The sequence below is a fragment of the Cyprinus carpio genome, chromosome A9 (genome assembly GCF_018340385.1).
Source record: "Cyprinus carpio isolate SPL01 chromosome A9, ASM1834038v1, whole genome shotgun sequence".
Taxonomy (NCBI): Eukaryota; Metazoa; Chordata; class Actinopteri; order Cypriniformes; family Cyprinidae; genus Cyprinus; species Cyprinus carpio.
Window position 1 is genome coordinate 1 of NC_056580.1, and position 21,195 is coordinate 21,195.

General features: G+C 35.2%; 1 protein-coding gene and 2 long non-coding RNA genes across 6 annotated transcripts; 2 read left to right on the plus strand and 1 right to left on the minus strand.

The window, feature by feature from the left end:
• Positions 1–2,415: 2,415 nt before the first annotated feature.
• Positions 2,416–3,592, plus strand: LOC122146225. The gene is made up of 3 exons (XR_006160890.1): positions 2,416–3,110; positions 3,200–3,283; positions 3,462–3,592. It is a non-coding gene; the product is annotated as an uncharacterized LOC122146225 (long non-coding RNA).
• On the minus strand, positions 3,534–4,805 carry LOC122146226. Its single transcript, XR_006160891.1, has 3 exons — positions 4,652–4,805; positions 4,476–4,559; positions 3,534–3,610 (listed from the first exon to the last, which is right to left on the minus strand). It is a non-coding gene; the product is annotated as an uncharacterized LOC122146226 (long non-coding RNA).
• A 2,890-nt stretch (positions 4,806–7,695) lies between these two features.
• Positions 7,696–18,453, plus strand: LOC109076887 (gastrula zinc finger protein XlCGF57.1-like). 4 transcript variants are annotated; one of them, XM_019092541.2, is made up of 3 exons: positions 7,696–7,825; positions 8,367–8,496; positions 16,474–18,453. In XM_019092541.2, exons 2-3 carry the CDS (start codon positions 8,394–8,396, stop codon positions 18,129–18,131), a joined length of 1,761 nt encoding a protein of 586 aa, XP_018948086.2. In that variant the 5' UTR covers positions 7,696–7,825; positions 8,367–8,393; the 3' UTR covers positions 18,132–18,453. The 4 variants fall into 4 exon arrangements, with proteins under 4 accessions (XP_018948086.2, XP_018948088.2, XP_018948087.2 ...); XM_019092543.2 differs by having other exon boundaries at positions 8,367–8,478; XM_019092542.2 differs by having other exon boundaries at positions 7,746–7,843.
• Positions 18,454–21,195: the final 2,742 nt, after the last annotated feature.

Consider the following 21,195-nt stretch of genomic DNA (forward strand, 5'->3'; position numbering starts at 1 on the left):
TTGAACGAGAAATTGGGTGCCAGAACGAGAAATGCTGGGGTATCATTTATAAATGTTTGACCACAAGGGCAGTGTACATAGACCTTCTCTCTCAAGCTGACGCAGACTCTTTCCTCATGTCTCTACATTGATTCATCGCCCGTAGGGGAAAACCTCATGAGTTGTGCTCTGATCGGGGTACCAATTTCAAGGGTGGAGATTGTGAGCTTAAGGAAGCTTTCAACAATATTCACACTGACTTACAAAGAGAACTTGCCAAGCAACAGATTGACTTCCATTACAATCCACATTCGGAGGATCCCCTCACAACTCGGAACCGAAACCAATCTCAACATTTCGGAGGATCCTGGGAAATCTCAGGAGTGCTCAGGACTGTCCTTATTGAAATTGAAGGAATTTTAAATTCAAAGCCATTAATCATGTATTCTCGGATGTAGCTGATCCTGATCCATTAACCCCTAATTCTCTCTTAATGGGCAGAGTCTGCCTTGCCTCAGGTAATTTACCCTGCATCTGAACTGCTCAGCTGCAAGCACTGGAGACACAGCCAGATATTGGCAGACCAGTTCTGGAGCTGTTATCTGTGTAACTACCTGCCCGGGCTCCAGTCTCGCCAGAAATGGCAACAAGAGAAAGACAACCTGACATTAGGAACAGTGGTTATGATTGCTAATCCACAATTCCCCAGGGCACTCTGGCCCATTGGAACTGTGAAAGCTGTCCAGGCCGGAGCTGATAATAAAGTAAGAGCTGCAAAAATCCAGGTCAAAGACAGAACCTACATCCAACCTGTTGTTAGACTTATTAAGCTCCCCTCACTCCCTGAATTACTGTGAGTACTGGCCCAAGATGCAAATCTGCAAGCACATTTAGGGGTGGCTGTACTAAACTGAGGGCCAGTTATTTAATGTGTTCATACAGTTTTTGTATATGTGTAATGTTTAATCGCTGTTATTTAGTCAGGCTTCAGTCACACGCCTATTGTTAGCACCCAGAAGGTGCATAGGACCCGGGCGCTGACGTAGTTTAGTACAGTTATGATCGGCATTTTTATTACTAGCGTGAGACGATTCTGACGGTGATGATGCCAGTTCTCCCGCAATATTGAGTAATCGCTTGTGTGCATGCATCCAAGACTAAGTTTGTTTCTTCATTTTACTGTGTTTACATTTAATTGAATTTGAGTGAATTAGTCTTTTAAGATGTGCTTATCGCGTCTGCCGAGCACATGTGTCTGTAAGCTAATCTCTAGCCAGTCTTATTATACGATCGCTGTAAAGATTTATTTTCAGTGTTAATGTCATAGCAAATACGGATATTATTCATTTGCATATTGATGTTTATCAGTGTGTATATTTATACTTTATTATTGTTGTTTCTCTTTCTAGAACCACACTTAATTAAATATTGTTAGAGTTTGCAATGAGTAGTCTATGAGTGGTGTGTGCATCTAGCTCCTCCTAAATGGACATCATTTAAGTTAATTGTTCTGATCGGACAAATTTTGGTGGTTGCCACCAGTTATTAATTAACAGCTAAGAGCTGAACAATTCTTTACACCAGTGGTTTTCAACCTGTGGGCCGCAGTCCCCTAGTGGGTCGCGATGGTATTGAAGGTGGGCCGCCAATTACTATTAAAATAAATAATAATATTGTTAATATATGTAAAAATGTCTAAGTCATAACATAATAACATCATTTCATATATATAATTAAATAAGCCCGAGTTATTTTCTGTTCATTGCCAGTTCATTCTAGGGCTGTGCTATAGAAATTGTCATAAAATCACGATCTGAGCGTGCGCGATTTCTAAATCGCTTTATAGCACGATTTTCAGCGGCCCTGACCTCCCGCAGTATGCCATCCGATCTAATCAGAATGCAACGCGCCAAGCGCGAGAACAGATGTGATGCGCCTTTTTTCCGAGCCCATGTTAACGGATTATGGAATGATTTTTGTGTCTTTATTATTCAATCAAACATTCTGTGTTTGAAAGTAAAACTAATTATTTTGTAATTAAAAAATAAAAGATTGCAAAAAAAAAAGTCCTCTTAAGGCTCAAAAATAAAGAAATTCACAACAAAATTATTTGCAGCGCATATAAATCTTTGAAAATCTTTATTTTTTCTTTATGCAGTCCAATATTTTTTATAGCGAAACCACAAATGTTGCTCTTTTCTGCCGTCGTTTTTTTTTGCGGATCTAAAACTTTTTTTTTTGCGAGTTGAAAAGTTTTTGCTTGCGAGTTAAGCTGTCTCTCAGTGGACGGTCTCTACCCACCAGGATGAAAGGCCTTTTCCTATTGGTCACTCTCGATTGAAGTCACAGGTTGACCACGCCCACTCAGTTTCTCCGGAATCCGCTACACTGCCGCTGCAGTCTGACAGAAGAGCGAGCGAGTCAACTTAATTATTATCTCCTCTCATGCTCTCCCATCTAAATACGTAAGATTTGATTAGCCAACAGTATAGCTAGCTGCCAGAGCCCCCAATAGTACAGCGTCAGGCCAATATTTTCAGAGATTATAGATTATTATAGCTCCAGTGAAGTAAGGTAAGTAACGCACATCAAATAACTAGCTCATTTGGTGGGTTATGATTCATAAATTATGACCCTATGCGCACTCAAGTCTATTCGCGGCACCCCACAGCTGTAGTCTGCTATTAAGTTTTCTAAAATACAACGATTTGGGACTGATGTCTGTACATTCTGACTTCACCCTAGTCTACAAGACTGTGTATTGTGCGTTTTAATAACAGGTTTGTTTTGTACTATCTTTAAGACCTGTGCAATGACAATTGCCAAACTTATTACTTCAATAGCAAGGACTGATATTCAGGACTTGTCAGCCAGTACCACTGTAGCCTTGCAAAGACTTTGCTTTGAAGACCTTTTAATGAACTAACTTCAACATTTCAATATGCCCCTGACTTCTAAGGGGTGTTTATATTTGTCACTACTCCAAAAAGCCTAGAATTATATCAGTAGAACATCACATTATTCTTTTCTGTTTGCAGGAAGATTTGGTGTTGATGGAGGAGGCAACATCTTCAAGGCAAAACCTTAGACCTGATGCAACATCATCCAGTGTCAAAATCACCCTTTAGGAGGTACACAAGCAAAAGCTAAATTGAACATCGCCAATCAATTCCTATTGTACAAAATTTGTCCTGCATACATTTTTATCCTTAATGTGTAGGCACTTGAAGACCAGTGCCCAATATGCACAGGAACATTTCCAGTGTCAGAAGTAGACCTGCCATGCCAGCTTTTGTTGAGACAGGTAATAGTAATAGTGACTCACACTGAAGCTTAAAAACACCTTTTAAAAAAAAAAAACAAAAAAAAAAACTTACAAAACATCTAAAAGGGACACTTAGGACTGGAGTAATGGAGCTGTACATTTTGATTTATTGTTTTTAGCTTTATATACATATAATTTTATTTATTTATTTTTACAGGCTCTCCAAGGAAGGTGATTTTCAGGAGATTGACTGGAATTCCTGGTTTTTTATGTTTCCACAACTTCAGAAGTGTTATCTCGTGACAGACTTCAGATGTCTTTGTGGTGTTTATCTGTGCTGCTGCATGACGAATCACATCCTCCTCACTGTAAAAATAAATAAATAAAATCATATACATGTATATAAAAAAACAATAAAGCTAAATTTTCAGCATCATTACTCCAGTCTTAAGTGTCACAATATAACAATATGCTTTTTTTTTTTTTTTTGATTTTTAAGCATTATTATTGATGTTTTAAGTGTCACAATATAACAATATTTCAGGATTCTTTGATGAATAGAAAGTTCAAACGAGCATCATTTATCTGAAATGATATACACTACTGTTCAAATGTTTGGGGTAGGTAAGGATTCTTTGATGAATAGAAAGTTCAAACGAGCATCATTTTACTTTTATTCAGCAAGGATGCATTAAATTTATCAAAAGTGACAGTAAAGACATTTATAATGTTATAAACAGTTTTTACTTCAGATAAATTTCTATTCATCAAAGAAAAAATTTTCAACATTGACAATAATAAATATTTTTTGAGCAACAAATCAGCATATTAGAATGCTTTCTGAATGATCATGTGACATTGAAGACTGGAGTAATGATGCTGAAAATTCAGCTTTGATCACAGGAATAAGTTACATTTTTAACATGTATTCAAATAGAAAACAGTTATGGTAACAAATATTTCACAATAATACTGTTTTACTGTATATTTGATCAAATTAATGCAGCTTTGATAAGCAGAAACCATTGTCAAAAAACATTAAAAAAACGTAATGTTTCCAAACAACTGTGTGTGTATATATGTATATATACATTTTGATATTTTATGACCTTTGCAATGTACTGTTTTGAACTAATGTAATGAACATAGGTAGGTTACCGTGAGGTATGATCCAAATCAGAGCACCTTTTAGGTGTTTTTAAGCTTCAATGTGAGTCCCTATTACCATTACCTGTCTCCACAAAAGCTGGCATGGAAGGTCTACTTCTGACACTGGAAATGTTCCTGTGCATATTGGGCACTGGTCTTCAAGTGCCTACACATTAAAGATAAAAATGTATGCAGGACAAATTTTGTAAAATAGGAATTGATAATTGGCGATGTTCAATTTAGCTTTTGCTTGTGTACCTCCTAAAGGGTGATTTTGACACTGGATGATGTTGCATCAGGTCTAAGGTTTTGCCTTGAAGATGTTGCCTCCTCCATCAACACCAAATCTTCCTGCAAACAGAAAAGAATAATGTGATGTTCTACTGATAGAAATCTAGGCTTTTTGTAGTAGTCACAAATACACTCAAAAAAGTCAACTAGCCACTTGTTTGATTCGCAAAATACAAATATGTCTGATTAATAAGAATATAACACGTTTACTTATGTTAAATGATTCATTCTTGTTATTTGTATCTAAATTATTATTCGAAGCAGTGCAAGTTTACTTGATTTGATTAGATGCATAATGGGTGCTACGAATAAATCATGTTCATTCAACAATTTATTTTTTTGAGTGTATAAACACCCCTTAGAAGTCAGGGGCATATTGAAATGTGGAAGTTAGTTCATTAAAAGGTCTTCAAAGCAAAGTCTTTGCAAGGCTACAGTGGTACTGGCTGACAAGTCCTGAATATCAGTCCTTGCTATTGAAGTAATAAGTTTGGCAATTGTCATGAAAGTGAAAGTGAAAGTTGTGACATTTGCCAAGTATGGTAACCCATACTCTGAATTAGTGCTCTGCATTTAACCCATCCAAGTGCACACACACAGCAGTGAGAGGTGAACACACCGTGAACACACACCCGGAGCAGTGGGCAGCTATATATCCAGCGCCCGGGGAGCAACTGGGGTTTCAGTGCCTTGCTCAAGGGCACTTCAGCCATGGGTATTGAGGATGGAAGAGAGTGACCAATAGGAAAAGGCCTTTCATCCTGGTGGGTAGAGACTGCCCACTGAGAGACAGCTTAACTCGCATGCAAAACTTTTCAACTCGCAAAAAAAAGTTTTAGACCTGCAAAAAAAAAGTCGGTCAAAAAGAGCAACATTTGTGGTTTCGCTATAAAAAATATTGGAGTGCATAAAGAAAAATAAAGATTTTCAAAGATTTACATACGCTGCAAATAATTTTGTTATGAATCTCTTTATTTTTGAGCCTTAAGAGGACTTTTTTTTGCAATCTTTTATTTTTTAATTACAAAATAATTAGTTTTACTTTCAAACTCAGAATGTAGGATTGAATAATAAAGACACAAAAATCATTCCATAACGGATCAGAGTGTTCACACTGCACGCGGTAAAAGGCTAGAAATAAAAACGTGCGAAAAGAATTAATATCTAGTACATGAGCATAGAGAGAGTTGTGACTGCACAGGACGCAGTTTGAGCGAGAGAAGACAAGGTTTAAGTGCGCACACTTTCTCCGGGCGAGAGCAGCGTGTATCTGAGCAAGCGCGTCTGGTTTTGTGACAGAGCAAAAGAAATGTGCGTGCGAGCGGACAGATTCGCCCTCGCGCATTAATTTAATGTGCTTTCGCGTTACATTAATGCGCTCTCGCTGCTGCTTCTGCACCGCATACGCATACTGTATACGCACTGCAGACGGAGTAGGCCTATGTGTGAACCTGTATAATGTATAACAAATCTATTTCAACACCTGAGGCACCGCTACAATTAATGAGCTCTGTGAACAATGTATGGCAAAAAATAAAAAAAAGTCTCTGGACACAGGATTTATATATATATATATATATTTTGCCATAAGTCTAGAAAGTTTGTTACACCTTTACTTAGTGATTATTTTGACTTATGTCTGTTCTAGAGACGTTACAACTTTTTGATAAAGCTCTAATTGGTTTTCTTTTGGAAATATGTTTCAAATTCATCCTGAATGCATTTATGACTGTAAAGCATATCTGTGTGTGTCAAAATTGATTAAAATCGAAATCGCAAAATTGATCAAAGAAATCGCGATAGTTTTTTTTGTCCATAACGCAAAGCCCTAGTTCATTCAATAAATAGTTAACAATCTAGCTTCTGAGTACTAAGTTATTAACCCAACAATAGCGGGGTCAGTTAATTTTTTTGCAGTGGGCCGCTCAAACATATGTGTTTGGTTGTGTGGGCCGTGAGTTGAAAAAAGGTTGGGAACCACTGCTTTACACTATGGCACAGTCTCAAGCCTCCCGGTTTTCATCCAAAATATCTTAAATTGTGTTCTGAAGACGAACAGTTTGGCTTGACATGGGGGTAAGTGATTAATGACAAAATTTTCATTTTGGGGTGGAGTAACCCTTTAAACACTCAGAAATTGATATTCAAGTGACAAGTTAGCAAAAATGAGGTTAAAGGGAAAATTAAAGAATTCATAAAAAAAAATGTCAAGAAGTATGGAACTGTGATAGCAAGGGCAGACATATGTATAATATTCAGCAGCAAGTAGGAAATGGAAGAAGTGTTTTTAGGAATAGGAATAGTATTTTTTTGTAATCGGGCAGAAACAATAGAGCATGTTTTAATAAAATTAAAAAAAAAAATTTTGACAAAGAAAGTTTAAAACTCATAAAGGAAGTAAGAAACATGGGTGTTGAATCATTTATTTTGTCAAACCTTTTGAAAGAGCATGCAGAACAAGGTAAAATATATGTGTATTGTTAAATACATTAAGGAAATAGAATTAATCAGGAGGCTGTAGTTGTTGTTGTTTATATATATATATATATATATATATATATATATATATATATATATATATATATATATATATATATATATATATAAATAAACTCAGTATATATAAATGTGTATTGTATATATTAGTTGCTTATTAGTTGCAGGCACAAGAACAGTTTCTTCTCCCAGGCAATCTACCTCATGAACAGTTAAATGTTCCCCACTTATGCAATAAAAATGTGCAATATCCTTATATTTATTTGTTATCCCTCCATCCTAGTACATCCCTGTATCTTACTCAATTCTATTCCATTATCATCTATAGCACAACGGTTTATACAATTTATTTATTTGCAAACCCTTGTTTTTATTTTTATTTTATTTTTTTTGTCGTCTGTGTTGTTGTCCCTGTGTACTGGAAGCTAAAACAAATTCCTTGTATGCGCAAGCATACTTGGCGATAAAGCTCTTTCTGATTTTTGATTCTGATTCTGATTATTAGTGCTCCACACTCCAGTCCAGTTGGAGGCGGTAAATACATCAGAAGTTGGTGTGCTATCCGCCATGAAAACTTATTAGAAGAAGAAGAAGAAGGAAGAGGTTGTGCTGCGGTTCTGTGTTTGTTGATTCAGCTGAAGAAAGGTTTGTGTTTCTAAACATGTAAGTTAGGAGTTTAAATTAAATATATATAGTTACAGGAGCTTTCAGCTGCTTTAATTGTTATCGAATGTAACGGTCGAGTACTTTATTTTATGTTTTTAAGCGCATCCACGCATGAGAAACAGAACGGGTAGGTCTCATTTAGCTCCCAATATCGTTATATAATATCGCAGTATGTTGTGAACGAAAATTAAGAACGCTGGCGAGTAGACGGAGATCGCATTTGTACTGTTTCAGAAAAGCGACCATTACATTACAAAGTAAGAAAGAAATTACAGTAATTACAAGGATTATGTCAGTTTTATAATGGCGGTTTTCTGGCGACAACTGCTGTTCAAAACCCAAGTAGAACACAAACATGTACAGTGACCCTTTTTAAACCAACTACGAAAGGTTTGTTGAATGTGTAATCTGTTAAAAGTAATATGTAGTAACGTTACTGAGAGCTGATTGAGACCTACCCAGAAATTTAGGTTGTATTTATTTTTCTTTCCGTTAATTATTTTCATTTCAAACATAACAGTGTCCAGAAATATCTCCCATTATAAAGATGGCGTTTATTAAAGAGGAGAGTGAAGAGTTGAGGATTGAAGAAGCATTCAGTGTGAAAGAAGAAGATACTGAGGAACAAACAGGTTGGTTTCAAATTAAAGGTGAACTAGGTCATTTCATCCATATTACAATGTTGACCACTACAGAAATGCTGTTTATTATTCATAGCTAAATAATACCACGGTTATAACTCTCTCTCTCTCTCTCTCTATATATATATATATATATATATATATATATATGAAGTTCATTTGCAAAATAAATAACTCAAATTTTGTTTTTACAATTTTCAAAAATCATGTTATTTCATTGTGCATTCCAGTTAGCAGGGCTTAAAGATCTCCAGCGTGCGGCTGCAGGAAAAAAAGTCATCCATCATTTAAAAACACTTGTTTGATATCACGTTCAAGTTCATGAGTTTTCTTAGCAATGTATGAGAGGAACACAGCTTTCACTCTCAACCAAACTAACATTACTAGCCAATCAGAAGTTTTTGCTCTTATAAACATGAGATGCTTATTTGCTGATGAATGGAAAAGAAGCCTGGGTCTCGCGCGACACATTGAAAAAGCTGTGAGGCGTAATGGTCAAAGATTTTCATCTAGCATCATATTTACATGGAAAAGCTATTAAAAATGCAGCGGAGCTTTGTAAACAGCTCAGAGTAATCACGTCATCTCCATAAGAACGATATGATTGCCAGAACGAATTTACCGGGATTTTTGAAAAGGTCCTGTTCACATATAATCTCTTAACTATAATTAACCAGTAAAGACTGTATGTGTGAAAGGGGCTAAATTCTTCCTCTGCATATGTGGTGAGTTTGGGTTACCAATGTTCATCTGGGAAAACTCACTTGATTTGTAACGTAAATTAATTAAACCTATGCCACCACAGGAGAATACATCACAGGGCTTTAAGTTCTCCGGCGTGCATCGTTTGGCTGCGAAAAAAAAATCCTACATTTAAAAAAAAAAAAAAAAAAAAAAAAAAAAATTTTTTTTTTTTTTTTTCTAGTCCATGAGTTCGCCTACCAATGGTATGAGAGGAGCACAGCTTTCACTCTCAACCAAACTAACACTACTAGCCAATCAGAATACTTTAGTCTTACAAATAGGAGACGTGCATAATAGTATCCAACTGCTGAGTCGCAGCCCTGATGAATGGAGACGTGCTACATGTTGAAAAAGCTGCAAGGCCCAGTGGTCAAAGATGTCCATCTAACGCACATTAAACTAATTAAATTAGTAAAAATTAAAAATCGGCGGAGCTTTGTAAATCGCTCAGAGTAATCATGTCATCTCCATAAGAATCATAAGAATGATATAATCGCCAGAACAAATTTACCGGGATTGGTGCCCTCAGCAGGTATTTGTTTTAATACATAATGTACTTAAGTTGGTTATATTTAGAGATGCACCGATCGATCGGCCCGGGATTGGTGGATCAGTCTCACTTCTTTCCGATTTTGAGCCGATCCGTTTTGTTACCAGTGGCACAGGCAATAACGTCACGTCAGCCGCGCATTCTCGCTCTCTCCTCTCTGACGACCACTTCTCTCTCATACACATCTCATTCACTCCTGTTAAATGGTGCTTGTATTGCGCATTATTTTAGTAATTTCCATAGGTTTCGCGCTTATACCAAAAGCATGCGCACCACAACTGATCTATATTAGTGGAGCGCACAAGCCACGCTCAGTCTCAAACAGCTTGTGAGGCACAAATACCAAAATGAGTGGCTAACTGCGCTAAAATTTTCAAATACATACAAAATTGTCAAAATGCCCGTCTTGGCGAGTATCCAGTTAAACACAGTAGTGATGGGTCGTTCACAAATGAGCCGACTCTAAGTAGGTGAACGACGGGAGCTGGCTCCCATATCTGAAGAGCCGACTCTATTTAAAAAAAAATATAGCCTATAGAAATTAAATCATTATGTAATAATAAATTAATGGATGCATTTTATTTTATTTAAAATAATTGACTAATTCAAAGAACAAAAAAAATATTATATAGGCCTAAAGGCACACATATTCGTTTCGACTGTCTGATCAGCCTCACATTCTGTTCCTGTCAATCATACATGAGGTGTCAACCAATTATATGGCATGAGGGAGGGGCCGAGCCATCTCACACACAGTGTCAAACTCGAAGAAACCGCATCAGCCCCTCGAAAGTAAGGCAGTTTGCATGTGTTCATGCTAGTTATACAAAACATGACTAGTGAGATAGTTCATGCTGGTTATATAACATGCTAGGGCTGGGCGATATATCTAATGATATAATGATGCGCATCTAGTCAGTAAAGCCGGTTCCCTGATTAGCGCTAAATCGCCATCACCTGCTTTCAAATGGAGCGGCATTTAATAGACAGAGCCGTAGATCACTGACAAGCTACGCAATATCGCGTTCATTATCGAAGGCGATACATCTGCGATAATGAGCGCGATATTGCGTAGCTTGTCAGTGATCTACGGCTCTGTCTATTAAATGCCGCTCCATTTGAAAGCAGGTGATGGCGATTTAGCTCTAATCAGGGAACCGGCTTTACAGACTAGATGCGCATGATTATATCGTTAGATATATCACCCAGCACTATAACATGCCAAAAAAGAAGGACCAGTTTAATTCTTTCAGTTATTTATTTTTCTTTAATATGGGTTCTATTATGTTGTTCAGATTCAGATTGTATTTGTTTTGTAATGTTGTTGTTTCTATACATTAAAAAGTTGTAATTTAAATGTAAATGTTTAATAGTATTCTGTTTTCATAACAAATCAATGCATTTTTAAAGACATTGTGAGACATTGTATGATTTCATTTAATAATTTAATTAGAATTGTTTTCACACCTAGCATAGTCAAAACATTATTGTTTTTTAAAGAGCCGTTTGTGAGCCAAAAGAGCCGGCTCTTTTCAGTGAGCTGAGTCAAACGAGCCGGCTCACGAAAAAGAGCCGAAATGCCCATCACTAAAACACAGTCAGTTTTGGAACATTAAATAGTTGAGAAAGAGAAGGTATGTTGTGTAACAGTATATTGGGTCCATGGATAAACTCTTAAAGAGACCGCAGTCCAATATTCGTGCTGCTGTCTGTCATGTTAATCAAAGAACATAAAAACAAAGAAAATCACTTTCTGCTCTTGACTGAATACATTTTATAACTTTAATGGTAAGCATTAATTTGTATTTAATTTTTACAATGAAGAGTACAGAAATTACCTTTGATAAAATTTTACGTTTGATAACTTTAATTTCTGTAGCATTTCTTACCTGAATAAAAACTTCCTTAACCTGAAAAACTTTCATAGCTTTCAAAGTTTCATAGCCCTCATTATTCTATTGCATTTATTTGTGCTTTTGTTTGCAATTTTTTTTATTTGTTCTACTACTTATTTTTTACTTGTTTTTTATGAAACTTTGCGTTGAAGAAAAGTATATTTTTGTGTGTATATGCTGTCAATTACATCTCTTAGGGAAAAAAAAATCAGAATTGGCAAAAATCGGTATCGGCAGATCACACTAACAAGAAATAGGAATCGGCCAAGAAAATTGCAATCGGTGCATCTCTAGTTATGTTCATATTATATTATTTATTTTAACAGTGTTGTTCAATAAAACCATGTAATTTATTGGTTTTGATATATTATTTGAGCCATTTATTATTGCCTCATCTTTAATTTATATCTAAATAGTCATATCAAAGCCTGGTTTTCACTTAGGTCTATTTGTGTTACTAAAAAATATCAGATTACTCTGTTGTCAAAATAATCAGTGGATTACTTGATTACCAAAATAATCATTAGTTACAGCCCTAGATTACTTAAAATATTTTAAAATACAACTGCATTATTTAACTTTTTGTAATTAAAAGACAAATATTTTGTGATTGAAAATTTCTTAAAAATAGTACTAAAATATTGTCTTGTTCTAGTGAACCAAGTACCTGTTTTTTATCTCATCGCTCTGTATTGTCACACCCTAGTGTTGATAAGCGGTGATTTAGCTCAAAATTTTCCAAGTGTATGATACAGCTTTCATTCATAAGGTCAACCATATATTCATGAAAAAAATTATCAGTTTGAATAAAGAAAGCAATAACTTTGCCATAGTATCCTTTCAAATGTTAAAGAAAGGACCCCACTGCCCTTGGAAAAAAGGTCAGGCTCAGGATTTGTTTTTTGTTTTTTTGGCTTTAATCCCTGACATTAACATATTTCTAAATATGCTATTTATTGTACATCACTGAAATTTCAAGAACACCTTATTTGTTTTGGGTAACACTTTACAATAAGGTTGTATTAGTTAACATGAGTTAATGCATTAGTTAATCTTTGTTAGCGTTAACTCACACATATATTAATGCATCTATTCACATTAACAGTGCAATTAGTTAACATTAGTTGATGCATTAGTTAACCATGAACTAATGCCTGTAAATAGCCTTAATGTTTTAAGGTTAACTTACTGTACATATTTACATTAGTTTACGTAGCAGTTGATACACTAAGGGTGAATAGTTCTAACTCACCATCTTACCCATTAGTTAATGTTAGTTAATGCATTAGTTAACATTAACTAACAATGAACTACCCATCTGTTCAGGATTACTTAATGTTTTGTTAATGTTAACTTAAACATTTACTAATGCATCTCTTCACATTAACAGATTAAGTAGTTAATGATGTGGTTAATGCATTAGTTAAACTAAAAATTAACAACACACGTTCAGCGTTATTTTATCTTTGCTCATGTTAACTTATTCATATGCTTCGTTTCACATTAACAACTTAATTAGTTAACGCTGGTTAATGCATTAGTAACCATGAACTAACAATGAACTATGCCTGTAGACAGCTTTATTTAATAAGCTTTATTTAATTATACTACATACAGTATAAACACACGTTTATTTAGCAGCACAATGCTTATTTAACACACACAATGGATAAACAGTACTAACTCCCCATTTGGGAATTGATTTGGGCTATTGGTAAACTTGGAAACTATCTAAACATCAACTGATAGTGCTTCTCATGTTTTTAGACTCATGTTTTATTTAGTTTATTAACATGACTTACCATTAACTAAGCATTTACTAAGGGGATTTGTGAACCTTATTGTAAAGTGTGCTCTAGTTCAACATTAACTAACGTTTAACTAACATTTGTAGACTGTTTATTAACATGACTTAACATTACCATTACCATTAACTAACTATTAACTAACAAAGCAGTCATTATTGATTTTACTGGACCTTAAATGAGTGAAAGCCATTCATGCATCTCCTACATTTTCAGAAACTTTATTACATATTATATTATTACATAACAGTGGTATAAATTATATACATTTATATTATATAATCAATGCATTAAATAAATAAAGAAACAAACTTAGAGAAGAAGGTGTTTTGCCTAACGTTAACTGGAAGTGAGCAACCATGGTCAGAATGATGGACAAATATAGTTGGTAATCACCTTTGCGTTTTAAAGCTGCTATTTTCGATGAATATCACTGAAAAGTCTTCCAAGAGGACCATTTCTATCCCGCTTTCCAAGTTAATCCACTCCATCAGACATTGGTTTTGTAGGTCCAGTCTGTCCTGTTCCCGCGGGCGATTTAACTGCCGAACCCCGAGAAGAGAACAAATGTGCGTGCGCTCAGTAGATCGTCACGTGGAACGAATCGATTTCCAAAGGAAAACGGAAGCATTACTCTCCTCCAGCTCGCGCTGTAATAAAGTTCATGTTTACATTGTCTCCACGACTTCATCCAGACCTTTTTTTTTTTTACCCCACGAAGTTTGGGTAAAAAGATATCCAAATATTATAATTGCCATTTCTTCTTGCAAGTCGTCCGCCATTTGTTTACTCTAAAGTCACGTTTGTCCGTGCGAGATTTCCTTCATTTACAGTCGTGATTTGTGATTTTGATTTGAATGGAATCCTGTTAAGTATGTGGTGTGCTGTAACCATAGAAAGTAAAAAAAAAATAGAAAATACACACTATAGGAACAAAACTGTTAAATCTGTTTTTTTTTTGTTAGGTTTTTTTTTTTTTTTTTTTGTTAGTGGTATGCCTTAATCATGTTAATAAACAGTCTACAAATATTAGTAACAAATCAGTTAATGTTGGACTAGTGTAAACTTTACAATAAGTTTCACAAATTAATTCCCTTAAATAACCCTTTGATAGTAGTAAGTCATGTTAATAAACAGTCTACAAACATGAGAATCATTATCAGTTGATGTTTAGATAGTTTCCAAGTTTACCAATAGCCCATATCAGTGTCCAAATGGGGAGTTAGTATTGTTTATCCATTGTGTGTTAGCTGCTAAATGTATGTGTACATACTGTATTATAATTAAATAAAGCTTATTAAATAAAGCTATTGACAGGCATAGTTCATTGTTAGTTCATGTTAACTAATACATGAACTAATGCATTAGTATACGAATAATTAAACATGAGCAAAGATTAAGTAATGCTAAACAGATGCATTGTTAATTTTTAACTAATGCATTAACCACATCATTAACTAGTTAATCTGTTAATGTGAAGAGATGCATTAGTTAATGTGTAAATTAACATAAAAAAACATTAAGTAATCCTGAAGAGTGGAGTTGTTCATTGTTAGTTCATGTTAATTAATGGATTAACTAATACATAAGTATATGAATAAGTTTACATGAACAAAGATTAATTAATGTTGAACAGATGCGTTGTTCATTGTTAGTTAATGTTAACTAATGCATTAACTAACGTTAACTAATACAACCTTATTGTAAAGTGTTACCTTGTTGGGTTATTCAACATTATACCAAGTAAATCAGCTTATTTTAAGGACATTTTATGGCTTATACGTGTTGAAATAATTTGGTCTTTGGATGCTGATCATGACGCTGATGCTGTGGGTAGGGCTGTCACGATTATGAAAACTGGCTGACGATTAATTGTCTAAAAATAGTCACGGTTATTACAATTAATTGTCTGTTTTAGGGCTGTTTTTTATGGCTTTCATTATATAATTGTGATTAATTTAAGGGTTCAGTAAATAATTATGATATTTTAATCTTTTTTTAGTTATTATTTTGCATTGTAAGATTACAGAGTTTTCCAAATTCTAAGAATCGGCCAATACCAATCCAACAGCAGTGCTATTTTTTTCTTTTCTTTTCAACAACTCTACAAAATATCAATAATCTGTTTATGAAAATAATGGTCCCTCTTTTTTTAAACCCGTTATTAAACATAATCCACTAAATACTCACTTCTTCATTACAGAGAAAAACTACATTTGAATAAAGATATATAAGCTATGAAATTAAACTAGCTGACTGTATAATTTGCCAGTAAAAACAATATCTTAAAAAAATTTGGTGCACATTATACAATTTAAATATATTTATTCTGTTAACTTTTTCTATTTTTACAAAATACATTAATAAAAATAAGCTAGAAATCATGAGAAAAATAAAAATGTGTAATCGTTCTGTGTGCAAAACTTTGATAATGTGAAACGCTTCAAACAGCATGGCATAAAGCTCTTATGCACATCCAGGGTGCAGAATGGTTCACTTGAAGCAACATGGAGTTGTAGGGCTTATGTACATCTAGAGTGCAGAATGATGTGCCTGAAGCAACATAAGTCACAGAGCTCTGCACTCCACTCCACATGGTACAAACAAAGAGAAGAGAAATGAGAGAGCAATGAGCACCAGCAAGATGTAATTTTATGCGAATTGCCAGACCTATATCTATCCATCAAGTATTATAATGGGAATATATTATCTTGGAGAGAGAGTTTTACCGTGCTGACTATCATAACTGAATGTGACTTGCTTTTTGAATGCTGATAAATAAAATAATACTTATATGGCCTATACATCATATAAAAACAAATAAATAAAATATATGGGCGCATATATCAGTTTTCTTCCCAACATAATTATTAACTCTTGGATCAGCCAGTCCAGACCAACTAATGAAAGTTTAGTTTACTATTAGGGGGTGGAGATGTTTGTTGCCTTGTCCCATTAAAATGTGACTAACTTTTGTCTCTTTCCACTGTAGACCTGATGGCACTGAAAGAGGAGAGAGAAGTACTAGATGAAGTGGAAGAGAAAGTACACGATTTCAGAACTAAAGAAGAATCTTTTAAAAGTTCACAGACTGAAAAGGCTTCCTCACGAAAAAGAGCTCAAAAGACAGGAACTTTCTTTTTTACTTGCTTTCAGTGTGGAAAGAGTTTCAATCAACATGAAAAACTTAAAGACCACATGGGAGTTCACAATGGAGAGAAGCCTTTCACCTGCCGACATTGTGGAAAAAGTTACACTGAAAAAGCAAACTTGAATGTTCACATGCGAATTCACATTGGTGAGAAACCATATACATGCCCTAAGTGTGGAAAGAGTTACTCTCAAAAAGCAGTCCTTACAAGCCACATGAGAATTCACACCAGAGAGTGGCCTTACACCTGCAAATTGTGTGGAAAGTGCACTATGTCAGAACAAAGCTTTAGGTATCACATGAACATTCACACTGGAGAGAAGCCGTTCAAATGTGATCAGTGTGAAAAGAGTTTTGCACGTAAAGGAAGCCTTACTTCCCACAAGATGATTCACTCAAAAGAGAACTCTTTTACATGTCATCGGTGTGGAATGAGTTTCCCTAACATGAAACGCCTCAACAGGCATGTAATAATACATCCTGGAGAGAAGCCTTTCAAATGCCCACAGTGTGAAAGGAGTTTCAGATTCAATAAATACCTTAAGACTCACATGAGAATGCACACTGGAGAGAAGCCCTTCACGTGTCATCTCTGTGGAAATAGTTTTAGTCATAAAGCAAGCCTAAAGACTCACATGAGAATTCACACTGGAGAGAAGCCTTACACATGCCCTCAGTGCGGAAAGAATTTTGCATATAAAGAATCCTTTGATTGCCACATGAGAACTCACACTGGAGAAACCCCCTTCAGCTGCAAATTGTGTGGGAAAAGCTTCTCACATAAAGGAAATCTTGGGTATCACATGAGAATTCACACTGGAGTTAAACCTTTTAAATGTGATCAGTGTGGAAAGAATTTTAGACACAAAGGATCCTTTAATTACCACATAAGGTCTCACTTAAGAGCAAACTCTTTTACATGCCATCAGTGTAGACAGAATTTTGCCAACAGAAAAGATCTTAAGAAGCATATAATAACTCACATCGGAGAGAAACCTTTCATGTGCCATCACTGTGGAAAAAGTTTCACACTCAAAGGAAGCCTCAAGACTCACTTGAGAATTCACAATGGAGAAAAGCCTTTCGCGTGTGATCACTGTACAAAGACTTTCAGATTTAAAGGAAACCTCCAGACTCACATTCGAATTCACACTGGAGAGCGCCCTTTCGCATGTCTCAAGTGTGAACAGTGTTTTACATACCAAAGAGACCTGAAACGTCATTTGCAAAGTTCTGGGTGTGACAAGAGGTTTAGACAAAGGAGCAATTTCAAAAATCCCCTGCCCATTCACTCTGGAGGAAGGCCATTTAATTGTGATCAGTGTGATAAAAAATTTATTTTACCGTCACACTTAAAGATACACCTGAAAAGTCATATGGCTGTGGGACGCTATTTGTGTTCTTCATGTGGAAAGAGATTTAAATGGCTTAGTAATTTAAAATGGCACCAGAAATTACGTATATGTGTAAAATTAAGGCTACGTTCACGCCGCACCTGAATGTATGCCAAATATGAACTTCTAACATCAGAATCGAAATATTAAATAGACATTTGTCCTGCTGTGAAATGCCATTATTGAAGATTATAAATAAATGGACGAAGGAAAGAAAAACATTGGAATGAATCAATAGTACCAGGTTTAGCCCCGTTAATTTGTGCCGTTGTACATTCACAGACTAGTATCCCAATAAGGCTATGAATCCAAAATGTTTTTGCACACGTGCAGAGTAAACCAGTTTTGTATTATTGTCTTCTTTGCAGCTATAAAACCAGCAAACAACATTCTCTTCTTTAATGAACTTATTCCCGTGCCTGTGGTTACAGTTAATTTTAATGAAGCGTTTCTAAATGAAGATCACGCAGACCAAGGCAGCAGACAGCGCATCCTGTTTGTTTTCTTTATTTTATAAATGCACATAGTTTTGTTGTTATTATGTGTGTATATTTGTGTATACAAATAAAAGTAGACCCTTTACAGATTCGATTGATGTATTGCTCTTATCTGTACGATCAAAACTTAAAGTGTAATTTAAGTTATTTTCTGTGTTAAAAGGTGAAGATGCCACAAAACGTGTATCTGCATTTCTCGACCCCAGAGGGTTAACCTTAACATTGTTAATTGGCATTAAAGCAGATTTGTTCCAGTTTTTCTTGTACCCCGATAAACTACTAAAGTAGTCAAATTCCTTAATTATATTGGTTATTGACATATCAAAATGTTCTAAATATAAAATAATGTCATCAGTGTACAACAAAACTATGATTATGGTCATGAATCTTAATTGGTTGAAATTCAAATTCCCTAATAGCTTGTGCTAATTGTTCAAGGGATAAACAAAACAATAAAGGGGAAAGAGAACATCTTTGCTTCATTCCACGCTGTAAAGGGAACGGGGCGGGGCGGGGGGATAATATAACCAGTTAAGACTGATGCCTCAGGTAGAGTGCCTTAATCATAGAAATGTAATGTTAACCAAAACCAAACCATTGCAGAACTGCCCACATATCCAGCCTGTCAAAGGCTTTTTCTGCGTCAAGTGAAAAAAATGCACAAGGGCTCGGAAGAGAGTCTGCAAAATCAAGTACATGAAACAGTCGAAGCATATTATCGGACGCATGATGCCCCTTAATAAAACCAGTTTGGTCTTCTTTGATTAAGCTATGAATTACTTTCTCCATGCTCTAAACTTCGTTCTAAACTTTTAGATTGCATGGGATAAGTGATACTGGTCTGTAGTTAGAACAATCCAATGGATCTTTACCCTTTTTAAGCAATGATATCAAAGATGATTTTTTGGTCTCTATGAAATGTACCATGCTCAATTGCAAAATTAAATGAATCAAGCATGAGAGTCCCTACCACATCCCATATTTCTAAATATAATTCAGGAGGAAGGCCATCTAAGCATGGTGACGCTCTTCTGAAGGCTTTTTATTGTTTCATGAAGCTTTTCCAAACTTAACAGGGCCTCAAAAGAGTCAATATCCATCTGTGTGATCTGAGGTAGTTCTAATTTATCCAAATACTCTCTACAAACTGACTCATCAAAATTAGTTTCGGTTTTATAAAGATTTGTGTAAAAAAACTTTAAATATGTTGTTAATTATCATATGATTTGTGGTTACTTGATCATCCGAAGATTTTATTGCACTGATGTATGCCTTAGACTCACATTCCCTCAGCCTGAGGGCCAATTAGTGGCTAGGTCTCTCCGATTTGAAATAATATTTTTTGCCTCGTCCCTCTTTCAAGGAGGACAATCGTGTAGCTTGTTGATCAGAAAAAAAAAATTGTTTTTGTAAATTTTGTAATAATTGAATCTTATTTTCTAATTGTGTAAATTGGCGGGTTTTTGCTTTGGCAAGAGCAGAAGAAAAAGATATACAGAATTATTACACACTTCGTCGTTTCCCACACAATTTTTTGAGGGTCTACATTAATGTTTGATTGTTTAGTAATGATGTGTTAAGGCGTCATCTAGGGACCTTGGTCTTTAGATTCAAGATTTTTATTCATCACATACATGGTTATATAGAGAATATATAACCAGCAGTGAAATATAAGTCAGGTCTGCTCCATTGACAGTGCAATTATTATAGAATACAAACACAAAGAAAAAATATGTAAATATAGGTATCAGGGCTCAACATTAATGGATGTTTGCTTGTCCGGGAGAAGTGGATTTTGTGAAGGGGCAAGTGAAAGAGAATTTTACTTGCCGACCGGACAATTAACCTGATTAAAATTTTAATAACAAACAATTACTTGGGCAGCACGGAAACTTTGGCGAGAATAATTCTGATTTTATTACTTTCAGTGTAAACGGTGACTAATAAAGGATGTATTGAAAGTGTCAAGGTCACGTCAGTTGAGGCTCGTGCAGCCTGTCTGAATTGCGGAGAAATCAAAACTATAAGGGCAACAGCACACACAAAGAAACAAACGTGAACAAACATACTGCGGTAGAAAAAAAGATAAATATTCTATATAGGCTAATATATGTAACGTCACACGACAAGAGTCATGTTTTACCGACTTTCAGCACGATTGCAAATGTGATATTGATTTTATACAACTTTAGTTCAATAAACAAAGAATATTAACTGACTTACATTTTGGAAATATTATTAATCATTTTTGCTCCATTTTGCTAACGAAAATAATTCTAAGCTAAGCCACAGCATTAGAGTCGCGCATCTCCAAGCAACACACAACAGTCTTACGTTACTGAATGATTCAGAATTTTTGAACGAGTCAGTGATTCAGTGAGCCATTCATAAAGATGCTGGCTGTGTCCGAAATGGCATTCTTCCCTACTATATAGTATGGAAAAAGCAGTAGGCGAGCAAATGAGTATGTTTGAATCCTCCATGTTCATAAAAGAGTAGGCAAAAATTGCATTAACTCTCGTGAGATTCAGACTTACATATACTTAATTTGCATTCTAATATACTTACTTACCTTCTATATAGTAGGGGTACAGAGTATGTGAAGAAAGAAGTGCGTTCAAAAATCGCAGTATTAATAAAACAGTAGGCGAGAAATACCCGGATGTCCTACT